Source organism: Pelobates fuscus, chromosome 3 (genome assembly GCF_036172605.1).
Source record: "Pelobates fuscus isolate aPelFus1 chromosome 3, aPelFus1.pri, whole genome shotgun sequence".
NCBI lineage: Eukaryota > Metazoa > Chordata > Amphibia > Anura > Pelobatidae > Pelobates > Pelobates fuscus.
In genome coordinates, this window is record NC_086319.1 from 23,537,657 (window position 1) to 23,561,656 (window position 24,000).

At 38.6% G+C, this 24,000-nt stretch overlaps 1 protein-coding gene across 3 annotated transcripts in view; it reads right to left on the minus strand.

The window, feature by feature from the left end:
* Positions 1 to 24,000, minus strand: part of PLXNB2 (plexin B2) — a 201,527-nt gene that overhangs the window by 16,566 nt on the left and 160,961 nt on the right. For all 3 annotated transcript variants that reach the window (XM_063446803.1, XM_063446804.1, XM_063446805.1), the window contains 9 exons: positions 17,862 to 18,010; positions 16,747 to 16,858; positions 11,120 to 11,256; positions 6,432 to 6,599; positions 5,058 to 5,178; positions 1,770 to 1,994; positions 851 to 1,027; positions 174 to 310; positions 1 to 14 (listed from right to left, as the gene is read on the minus strand). The exon at positions 1 to 14 is cut by the window's left edge and continues 87 nt beyond it. In XM_063446803.1, coding sequence (XP_063302873.1) covers positions 1 to 14; positions 174 to 310; positions 851 to 1,027; positions 1,770 to 1,994; positions 5,058 to 5,178; positions 6,432 to 6,599; positions 11,120 to 11,256; positions 16,747 to 16,858; positions 17,862 to 18,010 — 1,240 coding nt within the window. The remainder of the gene's footprint in view (positions 15 to 173; positions 311 to 850; positions 1,028 to 1,769; positions 1,995 to 5,057; positions 5,179 to 6,431; positions 6,600 to 11,119; positions 11,257 to 16,746; positions 16,859 to 17,861; positions 18,011 to 24,000) is intronic.

The window sequence follows — 24,000 nt, forward strand, 5'->3', positions numbered from 1 at the left end:
GCTGACTCTTCCGCCTAGAGAGAAAGTTACGATATTGAATAACTAATAAGAATGAGCTCTGTTATACACTCAGACACACCAACAATATGGAGCTCCTAGAAATGAGGGACATTAGAACAGAAAAGAGAGACACAGAAATTTGGGCCCAGAACAGGGACTGCACAACACCTCACCTGTAGCAGTAAATTGAAATGGCGATGATTAAAATCATGGGAATCAGAACCACGGGGATAATTATGTTCAGAGGAAATGCTGCGGATTGGCCGTATTCTACCTTTCCTAAAACCCACTCTCTGTTCCCAAACTTAACCTGAAAAACAAAACATTACAAAAATAAAAATCATATAAACATTACAAAAAAAAACAAAACAAAAACAAACACAAAAATCATTTAAATCATCTAAAGCTACGGATAATAAAGTAACTAAGGATTCTAAGAATATTTTCAATTGAAAAGCAACACATTGATTATATGTGGGCCATGTAAAGGACAAAAGCCTTATTTATTATATTTCCTTAAGTTTGTTACCGATCTCGTTCTGTTGTCAAATGCTAGATTTGCAATCTGGGATCAGAGGTGGGGCAAAACTAACAGAAAAAAAAACACTTGATTATTCCCACTTGTTTCCATTTCTATAAGCTTCACATATAGTGTAAAGAAAAAAAAAGGTCACGTAGGCCATTTAATTACTAAATGGGTGAACAGCGCACTGTGATCCAGTCATAGAAGGCAAACATGGTTAAAACCAAAATGCTATATTTTGAAATAGGTTTTACTTGTACAGCGTGTCATTTCATCTTGGCATTTAAACATATAGAATGAGAGCAGGTGTATAGAGTGAGCACATACTATGAATTCAGGAAGACTGTTGCTGGTGTCTCTCTTGTGTCGCCTTCTAGGAAGTGGTTGTTCGTCTGGTGGAACGCAGTAAAGGTCGGTGTTCGTCAATGTACTTATCTTACAAGGACCCTCTCCCACAAATGCCTTCGCCTCTTGTATGGACATTGCGGCATTGAGGTTAGTACCCTAAAAACATAAACCCACACAATCGTAGAATGTTTGAATGATGCAATCAAAAATTGCACTTCTAACAAAGAAATTAAATATATTAAGGTACAGATTACATAGACTAATATAATTATTTAAAAAATTGAATTTTGCAAACAGGGCCATTTCTGCCTTATTCCAGATCAACTTTTTACATCTTGAATTTCTAAGAAAATTCTAAAAGCATTGTATTTATTATCGGCACTACAAAAATAAATGCTCAAAATATTAATAACCATCATTTCTTAGATTGTACATTATAAACCAGAAAATTTGTATAACAACATTCAATGTATAATGTGGACACAAGGGGGCACTGTAAGTAAACTATATAAAGTTCTGCGTTTAACTTTGAGCAATAAACAAAATTATAATAATTTAAGGTTTTTTTTTTGTAGCATTTGTTTTCATTAGATTAAAAGAATGTTTGTATTTTGGTGCAATGCAGAAGTAAGATGGATCGTAGGCGATTTATCTTATTTCTGAACAAAGATTTAGACAAAAATGTCTAAGGGCTAGAGAATAGGGCAGATTAAATTTTCTTTTAATCGTTCTAAACCAAAAAGCTTTGGAGTATTAAGTAGATGAATTCTGCTCAATTACTGGGCACATTACGCCTATACTTCATACATAGTAAGCAAAATAATATTTAAACATCCGTCACCTATTAGAAAAAATAAATCATGTTCTTTAATGCCGATCCTTGGAGAGAAACGCTTACCTTTGCATTAATTAGATTGTTCACTTGTTTCTTAATTCCATCTGTAAAATTCTCAAATGTAGGATCAGATACATAACCGAAATTAAGATCCCTTGTCTGCAGAGGTGTCTCGTACCCGTCCATTTTAATCACAGTGAGAACCTCAGAGTTCTGTATGTTTTCTGGTACTTTGGGAGTAGAGAATATTAGCAGGGAATCATTGACTCTCTCGAGGACATCTTCACTCTGTGAAGAATGAATGAAAAAAAGAAATGAAAAATAGTCATTTCTGGAGCAATCGTGTTTAGAGACTGTCATTGTACTGCACTACAGACTATTACGGATGCATTAATCTGAATTTAAGGCAATATATAGCTATCTCGCACTGACTGTACACCGTAACTACATATATAGCTATCTCCCACTGACTGTACAACGTAACCACATATATAGCTATCTCCCACTGACTGTACAACGTAACTACATATATAGCTATCTCCCACTGACTGTACAACGTAACTACATATATAGCTATCTCCCACTGACTGTACAACGTAACTATATATAGCTATCTCTCAAAGACTGTACACCGTAACCACATATATAGCTATCTCCCACTGACTGTACAATGTAACTATATATATAGCTATCTCCCACTGACTGTACAATGTAACTATATATATAGCTATCTCCCACTGATTGTACACTGTAACTATATATAGCTATCTCCCACTGACTGTACACCGTAACCACATATATAGCTATCTCCCACTGACTGTACACCGTAACCACATATATAGCCATCTCCCACTGACTGTACACCGTAACCACATATATAGCTATCTCCCACTGACTGTACACCGTAACCACATATATAGCCATCTCCCACTGACTGTACACCGTAACCACATATATAGCCATCTCCCACTGACTGTACACCGTAACCACATATATAGCTATCTCCCACTGACTGTACACTGTAACTACATATATAGCCATCTCTCACTGACTGTACACCGTAACTACATATATAGCTATCTCCCACTGACTGTACACCGTAACTATACATATAGCTATCTCCCACTGACTGTACACCGTAACTATATATAGCTATCTCCCACTGACTGTACACCGTAACTATATATAGCTATCTCCCACTGACTGTACACCGTAACTATATATAGCTATCTCCCACTGACTGTACACCGTAACCACATATAGCTATCTCCCACTGATTGTACACCATAACTATATATAGCTATCTCCCACTGACTGTACACCGTAACCACATATATAGCTATCTCCCACTGACTGTACACCGTAACCACATATATAGCCATCTCCCACTGACTGTACACCGTAACCACATATATAGCTATCTCCCACTGACTGTACACTGTAACTACATATATAGCTATCTCCCACTGACTGTACACCGTAACTACATATATAGCTATCTCCCACTGACTGTACACTGTAACTATACATATAGCTATCTCCCACTGACTGTACACCGTAACTATATATAGCTATCTCCCACTGACTGTACACCGTAACTATATATAGCTATCTCCCACTGACTGTACACCGTAACTATATATAGCTATCTCCCACTGACAGTACACCGTAACTATATATAGCTATCTCCCACTGACTGTACAATGTGACCACTCATCTATAAGCTTAAAAATGTCCACTTAATGCCAGGAGCTCATATAAAGGGAAAAGCACACAAAAAACGAAATAAAAAATTTATTAAATACAATAATCATAATAAATGATGATCTACGTAAGTATATGTTTTACACTCATATATATATATAACTAGTAACTCTCACTGACTGTAAAATATGACCCATAACAGCAGTGTATCTTCTGTACATCATAAAATGATTACATTGAAAATTTTGAATTGCTATAATGTAATATTGTGCAATATCGTTCAAAATAGTGTAATATTGTGTAATATAGAGTAATATTGTGTATTATAGTGTAATAGAATAATATTGTGTAATATAGAGTAATAGTGTATTATAGTGTAATAGAATAATATTGTGTAATATAGAGTAATATTGTGTATTATAGTGTAATAGAGTAATATTGTGTAATATAGAATAATATTGTGTAATCTAGTGTAATATTGTTTAATAGAGTAATATTGTGTATTATAGTGTAATAGAGTAATATTGTGTATTATAGTGTAATAGAGTAATATTGTGTAATATAGAGTAATAAAGTGTAGTAGCCATATTGACGCGTTTTACCCTTTCTCTACAAAAGGAATGCAATTTTAGTTCAGTAATAACAATAATATTGTTAAATAAATTTCTCTCTTTATTTTTCCCCAAGTAATATAAACATGGAAGGATAATATTCTCCTCTTGGCATTACCCCGCCATGTTACCCTTTCATCTATTGAGGTTACTTTCAGAAACGAACATCGAGTTACCTTTGTATAGAGTTGCTTTGTAATATTTGCATATTTCATACAATCTTTCGGTGGTTTCAGTGGCTACGCTACACTCACATTTGTTTACAGTTTGTTTTGAGTCACTTATTTCTTAATGGAAATACATTTTCTTTCTAATAGTGTATAACAAAGATTTATCATTTTTCATTAATATTATCTGCCTTCCTCTCCATATTCAGACCATATGCGGTCATCGTGGTATTGGCCTTTCTGGGATTTTTTTTTTTTTTTAAATTTTTACACTTTGGTTACTAGGTTTTTGAATTTTAATGTCTTTTTTAAGTGTAGTTCTAAGAATTCCTGATTACTTTAAACCTAACGAATCACCATTTCAGAAAGAACTTCCAGAAATCTCCTAAAGTTACAAATGTGAACTTTCCCTGAAAAGCTGGGTGCATTCAGGATGTTACGACAAGGTATAGATTAGTCACCATATAAACCGGCAGTATCTGTTTACTGTATATGATACTAGCACAAGATACAACGAAACCATCTGTTTGGATGTAAATTATTGAACGTGCTTGTACATGTATATTGCTGCATTCACTTGTGAATTGAATTAGTGGGAAAAAAAAGAAAAAAAGTCAGAAGTAAATTTTATTAAACCACCACCTAAGATCTTAAATTAATAATTTTTTTTTTGAAGCTGTGTTTGTCTTTTTGTGAACAGTTGTCATGGCTTAATCAGATTTACTGAAGAGATTTTACCCTTAGAGGACCAACCATCTGGTCCTTTTAAGGTTTTAACCAGCACAAAGGTCGGCTGCGTGGATGTTTAACCAGAGCAAAACAAGGACACGCAAGGCTAGCTAAGAGCATGGAGGGTAAAACTGGCTTACATATCTGGGATCCTGTTCACTTGTGTGTCTTTCCTCTCTTCCATTAGGAAACGTGGCGATCATGCTTAAACTCTGAACAAGGTTAAATCCTGTCCCCGAAACTGTAATGTTTCTTCCTCCGCTGAAAAAAAGAAAAGAGAAGAAGACACAAATTTTTTTAACTTTCTCGTGGTATTTTCTTTTCTTACTCCAATGCATATTTCACAGTGTTTTCTCATTTTGGTAAAGCCCCAATAATTGAGAACTCTGAGCTGCCAACATCGAAACTCTTATTTGAGCCAACTGTTCCAACAAACGAACAGAGTGCTCTGAGCTCGTCACTCCTGAGTCCAGATTTCATGGTTACCAGCACCAGCTGACAGAATTCCAAATCCAAAAGAGAGTAGGAATTCAAGGTCCACACTTTGTTGAAACGGGCTTGAATGACTATTGGCAATACACTGCCTGATACCTGCTTACACCCAGTCTTTGTCCCCACTTCCACTAGCTTCTCTTTTAATTATTTTTATTTTGTAAGACATGCAGGATTTTGTGCCTTTAAAACTTTAATATAGCCTTACAATTGATTGAACATTATTGGAGACCCTGTTTCTGTTGTTAGACTACAATATCCAGAATTCACTGCCAGGCCATGTGACAAACATGCAATACATTATACTAATTCCATTGCAACGTTAAAGCAGATCTTCATTTCATCCTCTCATTGTGACATAGCTCATCACCTAAGTGGAGCAGAACATTTTCCTCCTGAACTTTTTTTTTGTATTCAAATCCAAAGCTACCTTTGTTTGCCCTCACCAATCTAGCCCTACATTAATTCTACGCTTAGCAAATTGACCGATCATTATTTATAGAAGTCTTTCTTATACTGGCCACTTATTGCAACAGATGCTCACAAAGAGCTGTAGTGTCATTTATGAACCCGAAAGGTCGAGGGGAACCAAAATTATTCACCTTAGCAATGAATGTATTTAATCTACAGCAACCAGGTAAGCCATCCAGGATCTACTAAAAACTGAAAGGCATACTTCGAAATGGAACCCAGATCTCTCATAGGCTTTCTGGACAACCATCTGAATTCCATTGCCAAGGAATCAGATGGGGTACCAGTTAGCAATTCAATCTGTCAATCGACTCCATAGACTCAACTTTCTTAGCAAATACAAAAAACAGAGTGATATACATTCACCATACCCCTGAGAGTTACAGGCAGTGCACAAGTACATGGACCACTCCGACACAGTCCAACTACCCTTCAGTCCTCAGTGCCAGAACATGCACAATATACATTTACAAGAACTATTTATCATGCCGAAATAACATTCACTACCATTATTTGCTAGAATGATAAAGGAGCAAATAAATAATATATACCTTACAAAGCTTTTGTCTGGACTGAAATGCATAATAACTGGATTGGGTTTATAGAAGAATTTTCCGGCCTCTTTTTTAGTCTGGGTCCCGTACTGCAACGTGACAATCACTTCTCCGTCCTTTGCGGCTTGTCCTGTAGAGCACACTATGCTTTCACCAAATTCAATGCTTTAGAAAAGAGAGAGAAATAAAAAATATGTTGAACAATGCTGACACAGTGGAATCTTAACGTAACGCTTGGCAAACGGCAAAATTAATATTTTCAGACACAAACCGCGAAGCAGCCATTCAGCACCAGGCAATACATATGTGCATTCCTAAGACCTCCAGCCCTCGACGGACACAAGTAGGCCAGGTTCTCTGCCAACCATATGCTAGCTAAAATGCCTTTGTAGTTAATTGGGCTAATTACATGTAAATTAGTAGCAAATAAAGAACGTAGGATAAAAACAACAAAACTAAATGAGGTCAGTTGTTTTAGTATAATACCTTGGTTACAGAAAAATGGTTTATTCTCTAAAATAGATGATTTAATTTCTTCCTCCTAATAAATCATATTATTTGACACACCATAATATGGTTTTTAAATGTTACAATGAATAGGAACCTGATACTTTTTTTTATGGGATACACAAAGCACATTAGGCTTATGTAGTGGTTATGCTGTTGGGAAACAAACCTTCGAAATCCTGCATTTTTTTATTGGCAACTGGACTACACCCTCTTCCAATGACATCATATGGAGAAAAGTGGACTTCTACTTTAAGATGTCCTAGTACTTATACACCCATAGCAGACATGTCCAGCTCACAAGTAAGTCTCGTCACTTGACGTAGCCATATTCTGAAGCAGGCAGGAAACTAGGCTGTGTACAAGTACTTCTATAGCTCAACAGGGAAGTGGTGCTTCCTGATATGATGTCAGAAGGAAGGGGTGGAGCCTGGCCACTGAAGATGAATTAAAAAGGAACAGAAAATGGTAAGTATTTTCAATGCATATTTCGAGGGACAGTTTTCTATAATGATTAACTCTATGATAATCTCAATTTTTGTTTTGTTTTGTGTGTGTGTTTTAAACAATTATGTATTTGTTAGGAATGAAAAATAAAATTAAATGTTTAAATCCACATCTCTTTACCCTGAGTCTGGGTGCCTCAATCTTCGCTCCCTTTCAGTCATTGTTATGAGGACTGCCCTTCGCACCTGGCAATCAGTATAGAGAGCGAGCATACAGAGCAGAGAAGAAAGGAAACAACGTTTCTATTTCTCCTCCTCATTTTCAATGTGTGCCCTTGGATTGCCTGGTCTGAACTGGATTCTGGTGACATTTTCTAAACCTTTAACAATTTTAATTTATATAAAAAAAAAAACCTTCACAAAAAAAGTTACAGGTGCTACAAAAAAAAAAAATCAATACATAAAAAGACTTTGCAGCCAGCAATACTGCCGTGAAAGCTCAGTATAGATTATCTTATTCAATGTGCAGAGGTGAACATTACGCTCAGTGATACTGGCACGGGCGACTACTTATTTAAAAGGCAACTGAAAATCATGGAGCATTTGTTGCTAATCACCGAGCATCTCTGCAGCCAAATTGGCAAGTCTCTTAGCAGAGAATCAAACTACAGCGGGGACAGCTGGAACAATTTGGCTCCTTTTCCAGCACAGCTTGAAGTCAAAGGTTTGGAGGCCAGCAGAGTAACCCTTTCATTAATCCGGCATTCCTAGGAGTTAGTGGCCCTCACCCTTCATACAGTAAGAAAAGCATTACAAGCGCCCAGTAAAAAGAAAGCTTTTCCTTTGTAATCCTTCTAACAAAACACAGCTGCTAAATATTTAGAGAAAACCTTTTACAAGTAATATTTCTTTTGGGGTCTTTACAGGTCAGTGAGAGCTAGCTGAGACACGCCAGATGGGGCTGCTAGATCCCCGCTTTTTGCAGGAAATTTATTACATACTCATACTATTGGGCAGGACATGAAAAGTGCTACACTGGGGAGTCTAGAAAGTTTGTGCTGTAGGAAGGGCACTTATTCAATAACATGGATTCACGTAAAATTAGTGAAAAGCTCTTTTTTGACTGTGTTGTCCCTTTAATAATATAAACCCACCCAGTAAAACTAACTGTAGCCTACACAGTGCACCTAACGTGTGTGGGAGCCTGGAGTGTCCCTATAATAATATAAACCCACCCAGTATAACTAACTGTAACCTAACCTACACAGTGCATCTAACATGTGTGGGAGCCTGGAGTGTCCCTTTAATAATATAAACCCACCCAGTATAACTAACTGTAACCTAACCTACACAGTGCACCTTACGTGTGTGGGAGCCTGGAGTGTCCCTTTAATAATATAAACCCACCCAGTATAACTAACTGTAACCTAACCTACACAGTGCACCTTACGTGTGTGGGAGCCTGGAGTGTCCCTTTAATAATATAAACCCACCCAGTATAACTAACTGTAACCTAACCTACACAGTGCACCTAACGTGTGTGGGAGTCTGGAGTGTCCCTTTAATAATATAAACCCACCCAGTACAACTAACTGTAACCTACACAGTGCACCTAACGTGTGTGGGAGTTTGGAGTGGCTCTTTAATAATATAAACCCACCCAGTATAACTAACTGTAACCTAACCTACACAGTGCACCTTACATGTGTGGGAGCCTGGAGTGTCCCTTTAATAATATAAAGCCACCCAGTAAAACTAACTGTAACCTAACCTAGACAGTGCATCTAACGTGTGTGGGAGCCTGGAGTGTCCCTTTAATAATATAAACCCACCCAGTATAACTAACTGTAACCTAACCTACACAGTGCATCTAATGTGCGTGGGATCCTGGAGTGTCCCTTTAATAATATAAACTCACCCAGTATAACGAACTGTAACCTAACCTACACAGTGTACCTAACGTGTGTGGGATCCTGGAGTGTCCCTTTAATAATATAAACTCACCCAGTATAACGAACTGTAACCTAACCTACACAGTGTACCTAACGTGTGTGGGAGCCTGGAGTGTCCCTTTAATAATATAAATCTAACCTACACAGTGCACCTAACATGTGTCGGAGTCAGGAGTGTCTCTTTAATAATATAAACCCACCCAGTATAACTAACTGTAACCTAACCTACACAGTGCATCTAACGTGTGTGGGATCCTGGAGTGTCCCTTTAATAATATAAACCCACCCAGTATAACTAACTGTAACCTAACCTACACAGTGCACCTAACGTGTGTGGGAGCCTGGAGTGTCCCATTAATAATATAAACCCACCCAGTATAACTAACTGTAACCTAACCTACACAGTGCACCTTACATGTGTGGGAGCCTGGAGTGTCCCTTTAATAATATAAACCCACCCAGTATAACTAACTGTAACCTAACCTACACAGTGCACCTAACGTGTGTGGGAGCCTGGAGTGTCCCATTAATAATATAAACCCACCCAGTATAACTAACTGTAACCTAACCTACACAGTGCATCTAACATGTGTGGGAGCCTGGAGTGTTCCTTTAATAATATAAACCCACCCAGTATAACTAATTGTAACCTAACTTACACAGTGCATCTGACGTGTGTGGGATCCTGGAGTGTCCCTTTAATAATATAAACCCACCCAGTATAACTAACTGTAACCTAACCTACACAGTGCACCTAACGTGTGTGGGAGCCTGGAGTGTCCCATTAATAATATAAACCCACCCAGTATAACTAACTGTAACCTAACCTACACAGTGCATCTAACGTGTGTGGGAGCCTGGAGTGTTCCTTTAATAATATAAACCCACCCAGTATAACTAACTGTAACCTAACCTACACAGTGCATCTAACGTGTGTGGGATCCTGGAGTGTCCCTTTAATAATATAAACCCACCCAGTATAACTAATTGTAACCTAACTTACACAGTGCACCTGATGTGTGTGGGAGTCTGGAGTGTCCCTTTAATAATATAAACCCACCCAGTATAACTAACTGTAACCTAACCTACACAGTGCATCTAATGTGTGTGGGAGCCTGGAATGTCCCTTTAATAATATAAACCCACCCAGTATAAACTAACTGTAACCTAACCTACACAGTGCACCTAATGTGTGTGGGAGCCTGGAGTATCCCTTTAAAGTATAAACTGTAACCTAACCTACACAGTGCACCCAACATGTGTGGGAGCCTTGAATATCCCTTTAATTATATATATATATATAACTCACACAGTCACAACTTCACTATTTAGGACATAATTTAGCAATATGGCTTTTACTTGTCTACAATTCACAGATAAGTAAATAAGCCTCCTTAATTAACTCTGCATTCCGTGAGTTACATTTGAAGATATTGTCCTTTAAAACACAGCACACAATGACCGTAGCTGAAACCAATAACTTACATCAGGAAAGCCATCATACATTGCGTATATTTATTTATAAAAACACATGCATTGCATCAGTAACATATGGTCTAAAGGAAGCCTTTGTTTTATTCACTCTATAAACTCATTATAAACGGAGAAACAAGTTTTCTAGAAGTGGCAATTTCTTACTTCGGGCAGGCCCACATCAAGGATTAGTTTAATGTATCAGGGCCAATTAAAATACGATATGAAGACAATGAAACACACGTTCTATAATATGAAATATATTGTGAGAAACGGACAAGGCTTCTTACAGGCCCAACATACTTACACAGTACAGGGTATATCTCCAACCATTACTTTGATATCACTCATTGATCCAGTCTTTAAATGCTCCCCAGTAATCGTTATGTTAGTCCCTCCAGCTAAAATACCTTCTGCTGGGGTTACTGTATTTGGACCTGGATCCTAAAAGAGAAAGAAAGACCATGATGTTTTAGATGCAGACAGCATGGAGCAAATCAGCACATGCAATAAGCTAACCACAGGATGTGGAATTCTCTGCCTGAAGAGGTGGTTTTATCAGAGTCTCTACAGATGTTCAAACAGCAACTGGCTGAATACTTGCACAAACAGAATATTCAGGAATATCATTTTTAATCAGTGGGGTAATAGCTTCATGATTCAAGGAGAGATCTGACTGACATTCTGGGATTGTTGCGAAATTGCAAGCGCCTGAAACGTTTTTTTGTCTTCTTTTGGTTCAACGGTAAAAACAGATGTGAGAAAGGCTGAATTTAAAGGAAGCACACATGTCTTTTTACAGCCTATGTAACTATGTAACCACATGTGGGATTGCAAACACACATAATACAATTACAATTTTACAGCAGTGAATTTATTATGTACTACTGCTAGTGAAATTATAGAAATGGTAACGTTTTTTAAAATGGGAACGGTCACTACATAAGATATTAAATATTATGTTTACGCCTTACGTCTATTTAACAAATATATGTTTGCGAGGAATTAATAATAATTAATATTAAATGTAGAAATTCTCCAATGCAATGCGTACCTTGGCTGTGCCAGGACTGATCTAGCTTGCGGTGCCAATGGTAGCGAATATGAGATACACTGTACATAAATGAAGTTCACAGCTATGTAATTAGTCGACACAAACTTCCATCTTTACACAAGCAGAACAAAACATTTGTCTTCCCATATCGTTATTCGTTATAAGCTAAACTCAGTGAAGACTTTCATTGACACGGTATCTACTAGTTCAGTGCTACATTTTATAGGGGAAAAAAACAAAGAAAATAAAACTTGCCAGCTGAACTCTTGTCATCACACAATTAGCTACTGTTTTAATTTACATTTGGCTGACCCTAAAACTACAGAGTCTCTAACAACAACCGTACGACCCCCCCCCCCCCCCCAAAAAAAAAGAAAATGTTTCCTGGCTTTAGAAACGTTATATATTTCCTGCATGTGACTTTACTAGATTAATATATTACCCTCAGCCATAAAACTTTAGCCTAACTTGTGCTATGACGGTCAGCCACAATTCTTGTGTTAGAACACAGAGCGATACAACGTAAATATTGTACAAAGATGGAAAAGTGCAGACCTGGATACATTATAATTAAGATTCTGATACAGATTATCCCTTAAATACTGCATAGAATTACTCTGCATTGCTTAAATCGAAAAGGCGATAATTAATTTATTAAATTTTAACCCCTTACGGACTAATGGCATGACAGGTCCTGTCACACTCAAAAAAAACACACAAAAACACACACAAAAAAAATATTCTATGTCACGGCCACCCACTGCACAACATTACGGAATCTGTTGGCGCTTCATAATTAATAATGTCATCATACAGATCTGCCCAATCCAGAAGGGATTAAATCATTTATATTTAAATATTTGATAAAGCTGTGAATTATTCAGTGGTGGAATATAAATATACATACATGTATGAAATATTTTCTGCTAACCAAAGTGTGACTTGAAAACCAAGATAACATTTAAGGCAAATTTAAACAAACCCTTAACCCCTTAAGGACCAAACTTCTGGAATAAAAGGGAATCATGACATGTCACACATGGCATGTGTCCTTAAGGGGTTAACAAACATTACATTCTACACAGAACTTCCAGAGAAGTAAAAGCAAAATATAAGGAGAAAAAAGCTCCTTAAAGAATACTAAGCAACCAAAAAATCCAAGCAGAAGTTTGAACATTTCCCAAAAGGGCAGATGTCACCTTTGATCTGTAGCTACCGTGCCAAAGACCATCAAAAATTCCACACTTCCTGTACACAGTAGGAAGGGAGCCAAGAAAGTACAGAGCTAGCTGGTCCCAACCATCTGAGGCTGACAGTTGCCTTTGACACAAAGGATGCACAGAGCTCAGATCGGAAGAAGAGGCTACAGTAGTGTCAGCATCAGCCTGCAGCTCACATACTCAATACTCCTTTGCATTGCCTCAAGTCATGACACTAGCTGGGGAACAAATCTCTGATACCAGATAAATTGCAACTGATTTTCCTGTAGGATCTTTAAGGTGTCTCATTCCTCAAACTTGTCAAACGAAAAAAAAAAAAGAAAGATAATTTAACTGAAACATTACAATTCCGGATTCATTTTCGGTAATAAAGTCTCCTTTACATTCTGAACGGATTAATTCTGCATTTAAGAAAGTAACGCAGTAAAAGGTTTGGAAATTAAAGGAATAACTGCATTTTAAAATATTGGATGATATTGGATCAAAGTTCCCAAAATTTACTTTTTTGTGGACTATTTCTGCCAATTACAACATTTCTGTGTTGATTACGCGATTTTTAGACTTTTTGGTTTGTGACTCTTATTACTTCTCTTCCAATGTATCCAAAATGTAATGTGTGTAGGAATGGAGGTCAGGCTACTAACGAGCTACGCAACCTTGATGACTCTTTATAAATAATAATTCCAAAGCAACAGGTGTTGGGGGAGGAGCAGATTCCCCTTATTTCATGAATTAAATGTGAAAGTAATGGGAATAATTGATCTCTATCAGAGTGGTTGCGGTGATTGTTGTATAAGCTGTAGAGTAGCTTAAAAAGGTGAACATAGAAATATACATACATAATTTTTTATTTTAAATTATAGGATTCTCTCTTATATTTTTTTAATTTTTCTTTTTTTTTTAATTTTGTATTTTCCATTTTTTTTTTTTTTTACAAAAATAGTATCCGAGGACACTATGCAACAATTATGGAAGGAACTCTTTAGTGAATTAATTTTATGGAGGACTTTACAGGTCATGTGGCTGAAGAACAAATTGCAGTATTAATTTGAGACTGGGTCAGGATTTAAGATATTGTTTGCTCTTTATGGTGTGAAGTGATGTACTATAGATTGTATCCAGCTTTCTTTGATATTGGATTGCCTTTGTGTATAATATAAATTAAAAATCCCTTTTTTGAGCATCGACTTTTGGAGTGCGGTATCATTTTCTATATTTTTGTATTTATATTTGGAGGTTTATTATAGGTGGGGAACCTCGATACCTGCACCAATCACAGTTTGAGTGCCAACATACATACATATATATATATATATATATATATATATAGTTTGTAATGATGGTTTGTTCGTTAAACAAGGAAATTTGAAGAATTGACCACTAAATTGTACATCTAACTTCGCAATTACCAAGTTGGAAAGGTAGAGTTAGGGAACGTTTAAAAGTTCGATACAATGTCTTTTAATAGCCTCTGATGCTCGCCTTCAAGACTTCAAGACTTCTCGAGGGCTGCACCGTTCCGTTCCTGTGGAACTCGCTTCCCTCCTCCATTAGATGCTCACCCAGTCTCCACTCCTTCAAAAAATCATTAAAAACTCACTTCTTCATAAAAGCGTATCAATTAAACTCTTAATAGCTCCCAACTGATTCCTCTTCTGCAACTGTCATTATTCTAATACTATCCTATACCTTTTGTGTCACTTTACCCCACTCCCTCTAGCATGTAAGCTCATTGAGCAGGGCCCTCAACCCCTCTGTTCCTGTGTGTCCAACTTGTCTGGTTACAACTACAGGTCTGTTCGTCCACCCATTGTAAAGCGCTGCGGAATTTGACGGCGCTCTATAAATCATATCATAATAATAGCGGAATCTCTAAATCAACCTGTCTGCACTCTGCTGTAGTGCTATACGTGTGAGAGGGGATATCATGCAATAACAGATTCAAGTAAATGGAATATTAATATAAACCTCCAAATTCCATGAGGCTGCATTGCACTAAACCCCCATTGCGTGAGGGATAATACGGGTATGGTGGGATAGAGCGATCGGGCTGTGTAGTATATACTGTATGTAACCCTGTGCAGTATATATGTAACCCTGTGCAGTATATATGTAACCCTGTGCAGTATATATGTATCCCTGTGCAGTATATATGTAACACAGTGCAGTATATATGTAACACAGTGCAGTATATATGTAACACTGTGCAGTATATATGTAACAGTGCAGTATATATGTAACAGTGCAGTATATATGTAACACTGTGTAGTATATATGTAACAGTGCAGTATATATGTAACACTGTGCAGTATATATGTAACACAGTTCAGTATATATGTAACACAGTTCAGTATATATGTAACCCTGTGCAGTATATATGTAACCCTGTGCAGTATATATGTAACACAGTGCAGTATATATGTAACACAGTGCAGTATATATGTAACACTGTGCAGTATATATGTAACACTGTGCAGTATATATGTAACACTGTGCAGTATATATGTAACACTGTGCAGTATATATGTAACACAGTGCAGTATATATGTAACCCTGTGCAGTATATATGTAACACAGTTCAGTATATATGTAACCCTGTGCAGTATATATGTAACCCTGTGCAGTATATAAGTAACACTGTGCAGTATATATGTAACACAGTGCAGTATATATGTAACACAGTTCAGTATATATATAACACAGTGCAGTATATATGTAACCCTGTGCAGTATATATGTAACACAGTGCAGTATATATGTAACACAGTGCAGTATATATGTAACAGTTCAGTATAAATGTAACACAGTGCAGTATATATGTAACACAGTTCAGTATATATGTAACCCTGTGCAGTATATATGTAACACTGTGCAGTATATATGTAACACAGTTCAGTATATATATAACACAGTGCAGTATATATGTAACCCTGTGCAGTATATATGTAACACAGTGCAGTATATATGTAACACAGTGCAGTATATATGTAACAGTTCAGTATAAATGTAACACAGTGCAGTATATATGTAACACAGTTCAGTATATATGTAACCCTGTGCAGTATATATGTAACACTGTGCAGTATATATGTAACACAGTGCAGTATATATGTAACAGTTCAGTATATATGTAACACAGTGCAGTATATATGTAACCCTGTGCAGTATATATGTAACCCTGTGCAGTATATATGTAACAGTTCAGTATATATGTAACACAGTGCAGTATATATGTAACACAGTTCAGTATATATGTAACCCTGTGCAGTATATATGTAACCCTGTGCAGTATATATGTAACAGTTCAGTATATATGTAACACAGTGCAGTATATATGTAACACAGTTCAGTATATTCAGTATATATGTAACCCTGTGCAGTATATATGTAACCCTGTGCAGTATATATGTAACACAGTGCAGTATATATGTAACACAGTGCAGTATATATGTAACACAGTGCAGTATATATGTAACACTGTGTAGTATATATAACCAACACTATAGTTTTTTATAGGACTGAGAAATATGCTACTACTATGGTTATTATGCACAGGTAATGGGGTTAGGGAATATGGCTACGGTGCTGTGGGATTAAGACTATGGTGCGGAGAAATATGGCTTCAATGAACAGCTTAAATTTTTTACAGACAAATGCTCACCTGATAGACAAACATAAGACCCTCCGGGGAACTTCCCAGTTTCTCTTTAACCTTTATTTCGATATTTCCTGAGGTGCTACCGTCAATGCATGCACCAACTGTGCACACAACCCTAAAGGACAAAAAAATAATAATAAATAAAAAATAACAATTAGTCTCAATAGCTTTGTAAAATAAAAAAGGACCCTTTGCAATTGAGAAAAAAAGGGGAGGCCAGGGTTCCCACATCCACCATGTTTTTCTGGGTATAATAAAACCTTTTTTTGCTGTTGGGCAGCATTTGAAAAGTGCTCCCTTGCATGTTGTACAATTCATAGGCAAGGGGGAAATAAAGAGTTCTGTGGGGCAGTCCACATACTTCATGACAGCAATTATCATTTAACGACAAATGTATAGAGATTTATTCATAGTTGACCTGGAAATCCTAGTTCTAACACATACAGAGCTTTGTTAGGAGAATGGCCAACCCACATGCCAGTCTGCCAACTGCCGAGATCCACACGAGATCCCCACTCTCTGGCAAACAGTGTGTCTCAACATTTCCTGATTATTGAGCAAGTGTAGAAACATGTTTCTAATTATTTAAATGAAGCTTCCCCAAAGTCCATGAAATATTCTCCTATAGATCGCGTGAGAGGGGGATCACGGTTATAGGGTATCATTAACCACCCTCCCCGATGGTTCTTTCAGTATATGATGCCTCTCTTACCCACATGTAAAATTTATATTTGTAACCAAGTGAATGATTTTCTTTCTCTAAATAGAATGCAGCGTTCTCTGTGCCTTCTACGGAACATGTTAGACGATCTCATTAACAGCTAACAAGGAAGGACCAGTGACAGACTAAAATCTGACACTCTTAAAGGTGCTAGGACTGTGTGGTGTCTGCCTCGGAATCCCATTAAATTATTCCTGACAGGCACAATGAACGTTACATAAACGGATTCAGACCGTAACATCTGAGGCACTTTGCACCCTGCAATTCATTTTGTACTTTTGCCGAAATGTACTCCTGAGCGAGCTTAAACACGCTAACTATACTAATAATACTATGCTAATAATTATGGAAAAAATAAATAAATACAAGAATAACAGAAATGAAAAGCCACGCTTACCGGGTGGAAACGGAATATTCTTCTTTCACAAATTCACACGGAGTGTTTGCAACTTTTATTTCTTCCACATCTGTATCGATCACACCCAAATTCGATCCCTTTATCGTAAGACGAATCCCACCAAGTAGCGGAGCCGTTTTAGGCTCAAACTGATGGGGAAAAAAAAGGGGTGAAAAAAACAGCATTCATTTAAAAAAAAAAATACTAAATGTCACTGCACAGCCCCTGCCTTTTGTAGCCATACATGATCCTAAGAAGCCCATTGTCCTTCGTAGCCAACCACGGTCTCACATAGCCCCTGTTCATTCTAGCCGTACAACGTCCTAACCAGCCCTTTTGGTGCAAGGTGCCACCATGTAAACTAGTGAACTCTCTGACTATGTAATAGATATACTTACCAAGATCACTTAGAGAAGAATGGCAATAAGACAAACACAATACTGGGATTCTATTAAAGGAACACTATAGTCACTTAAATTACTTTAGCTAAAGAAAGCAGTTTTGGTGTATAGATCATTCCCCTGCAATTTCACTGCTCAATTCACTGTCATTTAGGAGTTAAATCACTTTGTTTCTGTTTATGCAGCCCTAACCACACCTCCTCTGGCTATGATTGACAGAGCCTGCATGAAAAAAAACTGGTTTCACTTTCAAACAGATGTAATTTACCTTAAATAATTGTATCTCAATCTCTAAATTGAACTTTAATCACATACAGGAGGCTCTTGCAGGGTCTAGCAAGCTATTAACATAGCAGGGGATAAGAAAATCTTAATTAAACAGAACTTGCAATAAAGAAAGCCTAAATAGGGCTCTCGTTACAGGAAGTGTTTATGGAAGGCCGTGCAAGTCACATGCAGGGAGGTGTGACTAGGGTTCATAAACAAAGGGATTTAACTCCTAAATGGCAGAGGATTGAGCAGTGAGGCTGCAGGGGCATGTTCTATACACCAAAACTGCTTCATTAAGCTAAAGCTGTTCAGGTGACTATAGTGTCCCTTTAATACTGTTATACGGTCACAAAATCAAGCAGGAACAATCTGACACCGATTACTTCTCATTTCTGGCAGATATATCAGAACTTAGATTATTAGAAACACGCAAAGAATTGATGCCTTTTTTTTTTTTTTTAACCTCACAGAGATATAGAAGCAGCTTGTCTAGCTTAACACTGTTTTAATTAAGAATTAAACAAACAGTATCAGATGACTAGACAGGCATTAGATTACCCAAAGCAGTGTTTCTCTACGTCGCGTAAAATGAAAGTTGTGTAGTAAATAATTGCTGCTTATCAATCCCTTAAAGTAAAACATTCCATGCTGCAGTAAAGATTTCGGATACACAGAGTATCTGAATGTTTTCGTGGTTACGTATATTGTTTATATCCTTTTCTTTGAGTGCTGTGTTTTGTCTTGTTTTTTGTCACATTTGCATCAATTATTTTTCCTCTGGTTTCCCTAATATTGGTGTTCTGATATTTTCTTTGTAATGCTTTGTTAGCATGTTATGTTTGGTCTGTTTTATTTTGTTAATCTATTTTTGTCATTACATGTATTCAGGCATTTCCTGCCCTTTATCCTTGTGTATCGAACTCACACCATACCCCCGAAAACATACTTCTGTAACATGAATCAAGTCTTTTGATTTATGATGCTACATTACATCAAAATAAACAGGCTGCGGAGAATTTTATAACAGGACAGGAGGCTTCATATTTTGCATAATCTTTCTTTACTAAAACTCCAGCAGCACAGGTTTAACAATAAAGTTTAGTGAAAAAAACATTGCCATAGGGTATAAAAGGCCCTTCCTCTTGCATCATTTCCTCTTTCTTTGCTGCTCCAGTCAGACAGGTCAGAGTATTTTATTCTCTGCTATTGAATTTACATTTACACTGTCAGTGTCCTTTCTCTGCTCATACTTTACTATTGAATTTACATTTACACTGTCAGAGTGTCCTTTCTCTGCTCATACTTACTATTGAATTTACATTTACTCTGTCAGAGCTGCCTTTCTCTGCTCATTCTTACTATGGAATTTACATTTACCCTGTCAGAGCTTCTTTTCTCTGCTCATTATTACTACTGAATTTACATTTACCCTGTCAGAGCCTCCTTTCTCTGCTCATTCTTACTATGGAATTTACATTTACCCTGTCAGAGCTTCCTTTCTCTGCTTATTCTTACTATGGAATTTATATTTACTCTGTCAGAATCTTGTATTCTCTGCCCATTCTTACTATGGAATTTATATTTACTCTGTCAGAATCTTGTATTCTCTGCCCATTCTTACTATGGTTTTACATTCACACTGGGTTTGATGGATTGTCTCTATATTTGATTATCACTATTTATTTTCTTAAATTTTTCCCTTTCTCCCCTATATCCCCACCTGTACTACCTTTGCTTCCCTCTCACTATCTCCCTGTCATTCATTTCGCGATCGCGGCAAGTTACCACGATCGCGCTTATCAAACCAGGGACTGGGGCATTGGTTAGGGTCAGCGGGAGGGGGAGTGTGGGAATCCGCGTTACCGGCATTAAGATTTGCACGCGAACGGCGGCCATTTTGGGTATCGCAGACCGCGAGATCCAGGGCGGCCAGCCACCTTCCCAGACCGTGATTCACACGGTCTGGAATGCTCTCATTTCTCCTACAGGGTTTTTCAATGCCTGTCAGGAGCTGTGATATACATAGCACCATGTGTATATGTGTGTATATATATATGTATGTATGTATGTACATATATGTGTATGTATATATGTATGTGTGTATATATATATATATATATATATATATATGTGTGTATGTATGTGTATATATAGATGTTTCACAATGTATTTCATGCATTAGGTTAGCTCAATGGGCTAATACACTAGCAGTACACTGTCCATATCTTATGGTTCACAGGCTCTATCCCCACTGAAGTAGATAAAATAGGAATCACCTATTTGGGTAACCAGAGAATGGGTTCACGATTTTATATCTTGTGATCTATTAATTTCTGTGTATTTTTCGTATCCACGCTGGCGGGCCGCAACTGCTAGCCGCGCTGTCGTTTTGGCGCGAACGGCGGCCATCTTAGATCTCGCACCTGCGAGACCCACGACTGCCATTTGCGCCCCTAGCGGTTATGACTCAAAAACGTTGGATATGTATAGTTAAGTATTTCCATTAAACAATAATTTACTGTGGAACATTGCTGATAACAAACTGCACTGTACATTAACCATTACAGTGCTGCAGAGTGTCTATACAGAGGTGACCCCTCTCAGTTGGGGGTGAACCCCACTCACGCTCCTGCCAATACCATAACAGGAGTGACCCCCTATGCTGGGTGACCCCCAAGCGGAGCCATACAGCACTTGGTGCAGGATTTATTCAGGGGTGACCCCCTTTCAGATGGGGTGACCCCCCACAGGCTCAAAGAGACACAGTGCACGCAGGTTCAACATCTTGCCATACACTAACAAAATGACTCTATGCAGTGAATATCGGACACCCACACTACGAATGGGGTGATCCACGCACCTCCTTACCAAGGAGTGAGGAAATTGCAAATGTACAGGCTCCACAATTCATATATTGTTGGGTGAACCCCAAACCAAACAGGCCCTCCACCCTTGACGGGTGCGGCCCACTTATACGACCGCTCATCCCGGTCGCACAGAGGGTGACCCCCTCTTCAGGCCACTCGACCCCTTGCGACCTGAGGGTCTCGGGTCAGATAACACTGGTCAGGCCAGTCATTAGTGGAAGCCGACTGTACTACTACTCATGTACTTCAGTACCTGACATTCTCCTGTCTTTCACAGAGAGGAATACTCCACTACTTCATGTTGAGTGACTCACCACAATCACCACCATCTGACTTCCAGTCAATGATAAATTCGGCGGTGGCTGCCTCAGTGGAGAAGGCTATTGCCACTGGTGCAGATCCCGAAAACAGACACCGACACCGCGACGGCCACTGAAACGGAAGACACTGACTTCCTTAGAGAAGTCCCCAGAATAAAACTATCCAAACGTTATTTTCTGTGCACTTTATTATTGGGGCGACCCCCCTTACTACTGGGGTGACCCCCACACTCAAAGATGTGCATTCACCAATGGATTACTGTGCACTTTTTTATTGGGGTGACCCCTTTATAGGAGGCGACCCCCACAGGCTCAAGTGTCACAGTGCAAGCAGGCTCATCCCCTGCTATACAATTAAGAGTCACAGTACAAGCAGGCTCATCCCCTGCTATATCATTAAGAGTCACAGTACAAGCAGGCTTATCCCCTGCTACATCATTAAGAGTCACAGTGCAAGCAGGCTCATCCCCTGCTATACAATTAAGAGTCACAGTGCAAGCAGGCTCATCCCCTGCTATACAATTAAGAGTCACAGTGCAAGCAGGCTTATCCCCTGCTACATCATTAAGAGTCACAGTGCAAGCAGGCTCATTCCCTGCTATACAATTAAGAGTCACAGTACAAGCAGGCTCATCCCCTGCTATATCATTAAGAGTCACAGTGCAAGCAGGCTCATCCCCTGCTATATCATATGTATATATGACTCTATGCATGGTACCCACAATATGACTAGGGTGATCCACATACTCCTCACTGGGGAAGGGGGAAAATTTTGCAGTAATCAGGCTCCAACACTCGTCTGCGGACTTCTGTGCACTTTATTATTGGGATGAACCCCTTTACTACTGGGGTTATTCCCCCACTCGCAGATGCGCATTCCACATGGAACTATGGCCGGAGGTGCTCTAGGTGTCCTAACACATTTACACATGTACCTAGTCCATATATATAGATATATATACTCAACAGACGGAAAGGTCAACAGACGACCTCTCACTCAAGACTTTCAGCCTAGGTTAATTGCAGTGGCAACCTCAATGCAGACAACAATCCCCAATAGGCTGGGTCAGGGTCTTGCAGAGACTGTGAACCATGGTACCCCATCTGCCTATGAATTCATGAGCTACTAGGCCCGGGACCAAGCACCTATATACAAAGGACAAGTGCAAGTATTCCATCACGGACCCTCCAAATAATTACATCAAGCCTGGGAACAGAACCTCGATGTGCCGGAAAGTTATCCAAACAACATATTAAGGAAATCTCCGGAGACTCCACGGATTTGACCGCTGCACGGTCAGTCAACACACAGAGATCGACGAAATGGGGGTTGCCAGGCCTTCATCCACGATCCATACAATTGTAGCCACAAAACCGAGGAAAAGGAGACTGTGTGTTCGACTCCGGGTCGCACGCCCTCACTCACTTCACCCCAACAACAGAATATTACTGAGAAACAGCTATACTCTTACATTTCTCCGGTTTCAACGCTCTCATGGTGTAACCATGGGCAGCGGTCTACCTTGTAATGAAATAAGGATGCTACCTCTACTCGAGTAGGTAGGTTAGATTACTCCGGATGGCCGAAGGATAGGACATAGGATTCCTCTATACTCCTGGGCTGAACGTCCCAGTAGGGTAACTTAGCTCCATGAACTAATGCTTAATCTGGATACCTGGTCGACCATTGGGGGTCGAAGTCCACATCTTCCAATACCACCCCTCTACGGGTACTGGAGGACCACGAATCTCACATATGAGGAAACTTACTTATTTCCAAGAAGCGCTGGGCATTCGCTCCAGACGTCACTGATTAACTCGGGGATAATTTTATGCTCACAGTAGTCGGGAGACTACCATTCTGGCACCATCCTACAGCTTCCCCACACCTAGGTGGGTTCAATAATTAGGATTGGACGGACACATACCCGTCCAGGATAGTCACACCAGGGACCCATTTGTCCATTTTGTTTTTTCATCGACGGGACCAAACAAATCAATTCACATGTCTATCATTAAGGTACGACCCATGGTACCCAAGAAACTTTTATAACCGGTCATGGCGCCCTTTGCCACAAGGGAATCCACTACCTCACCTATCTAGACTACAAGACGTTACTTACTACACACGTAATCGACAATCAGTCTCTAGGGCTGGAAGGCTCGCTGCACATACCCCTACCAGAGAACCATGATCTGGAGAAGAGACGGCCGGCGTCGAGATTACCGACAAACTACAGCTAGCCTGGGACAGATCCAATCGTTGTATTCTCCTACATTT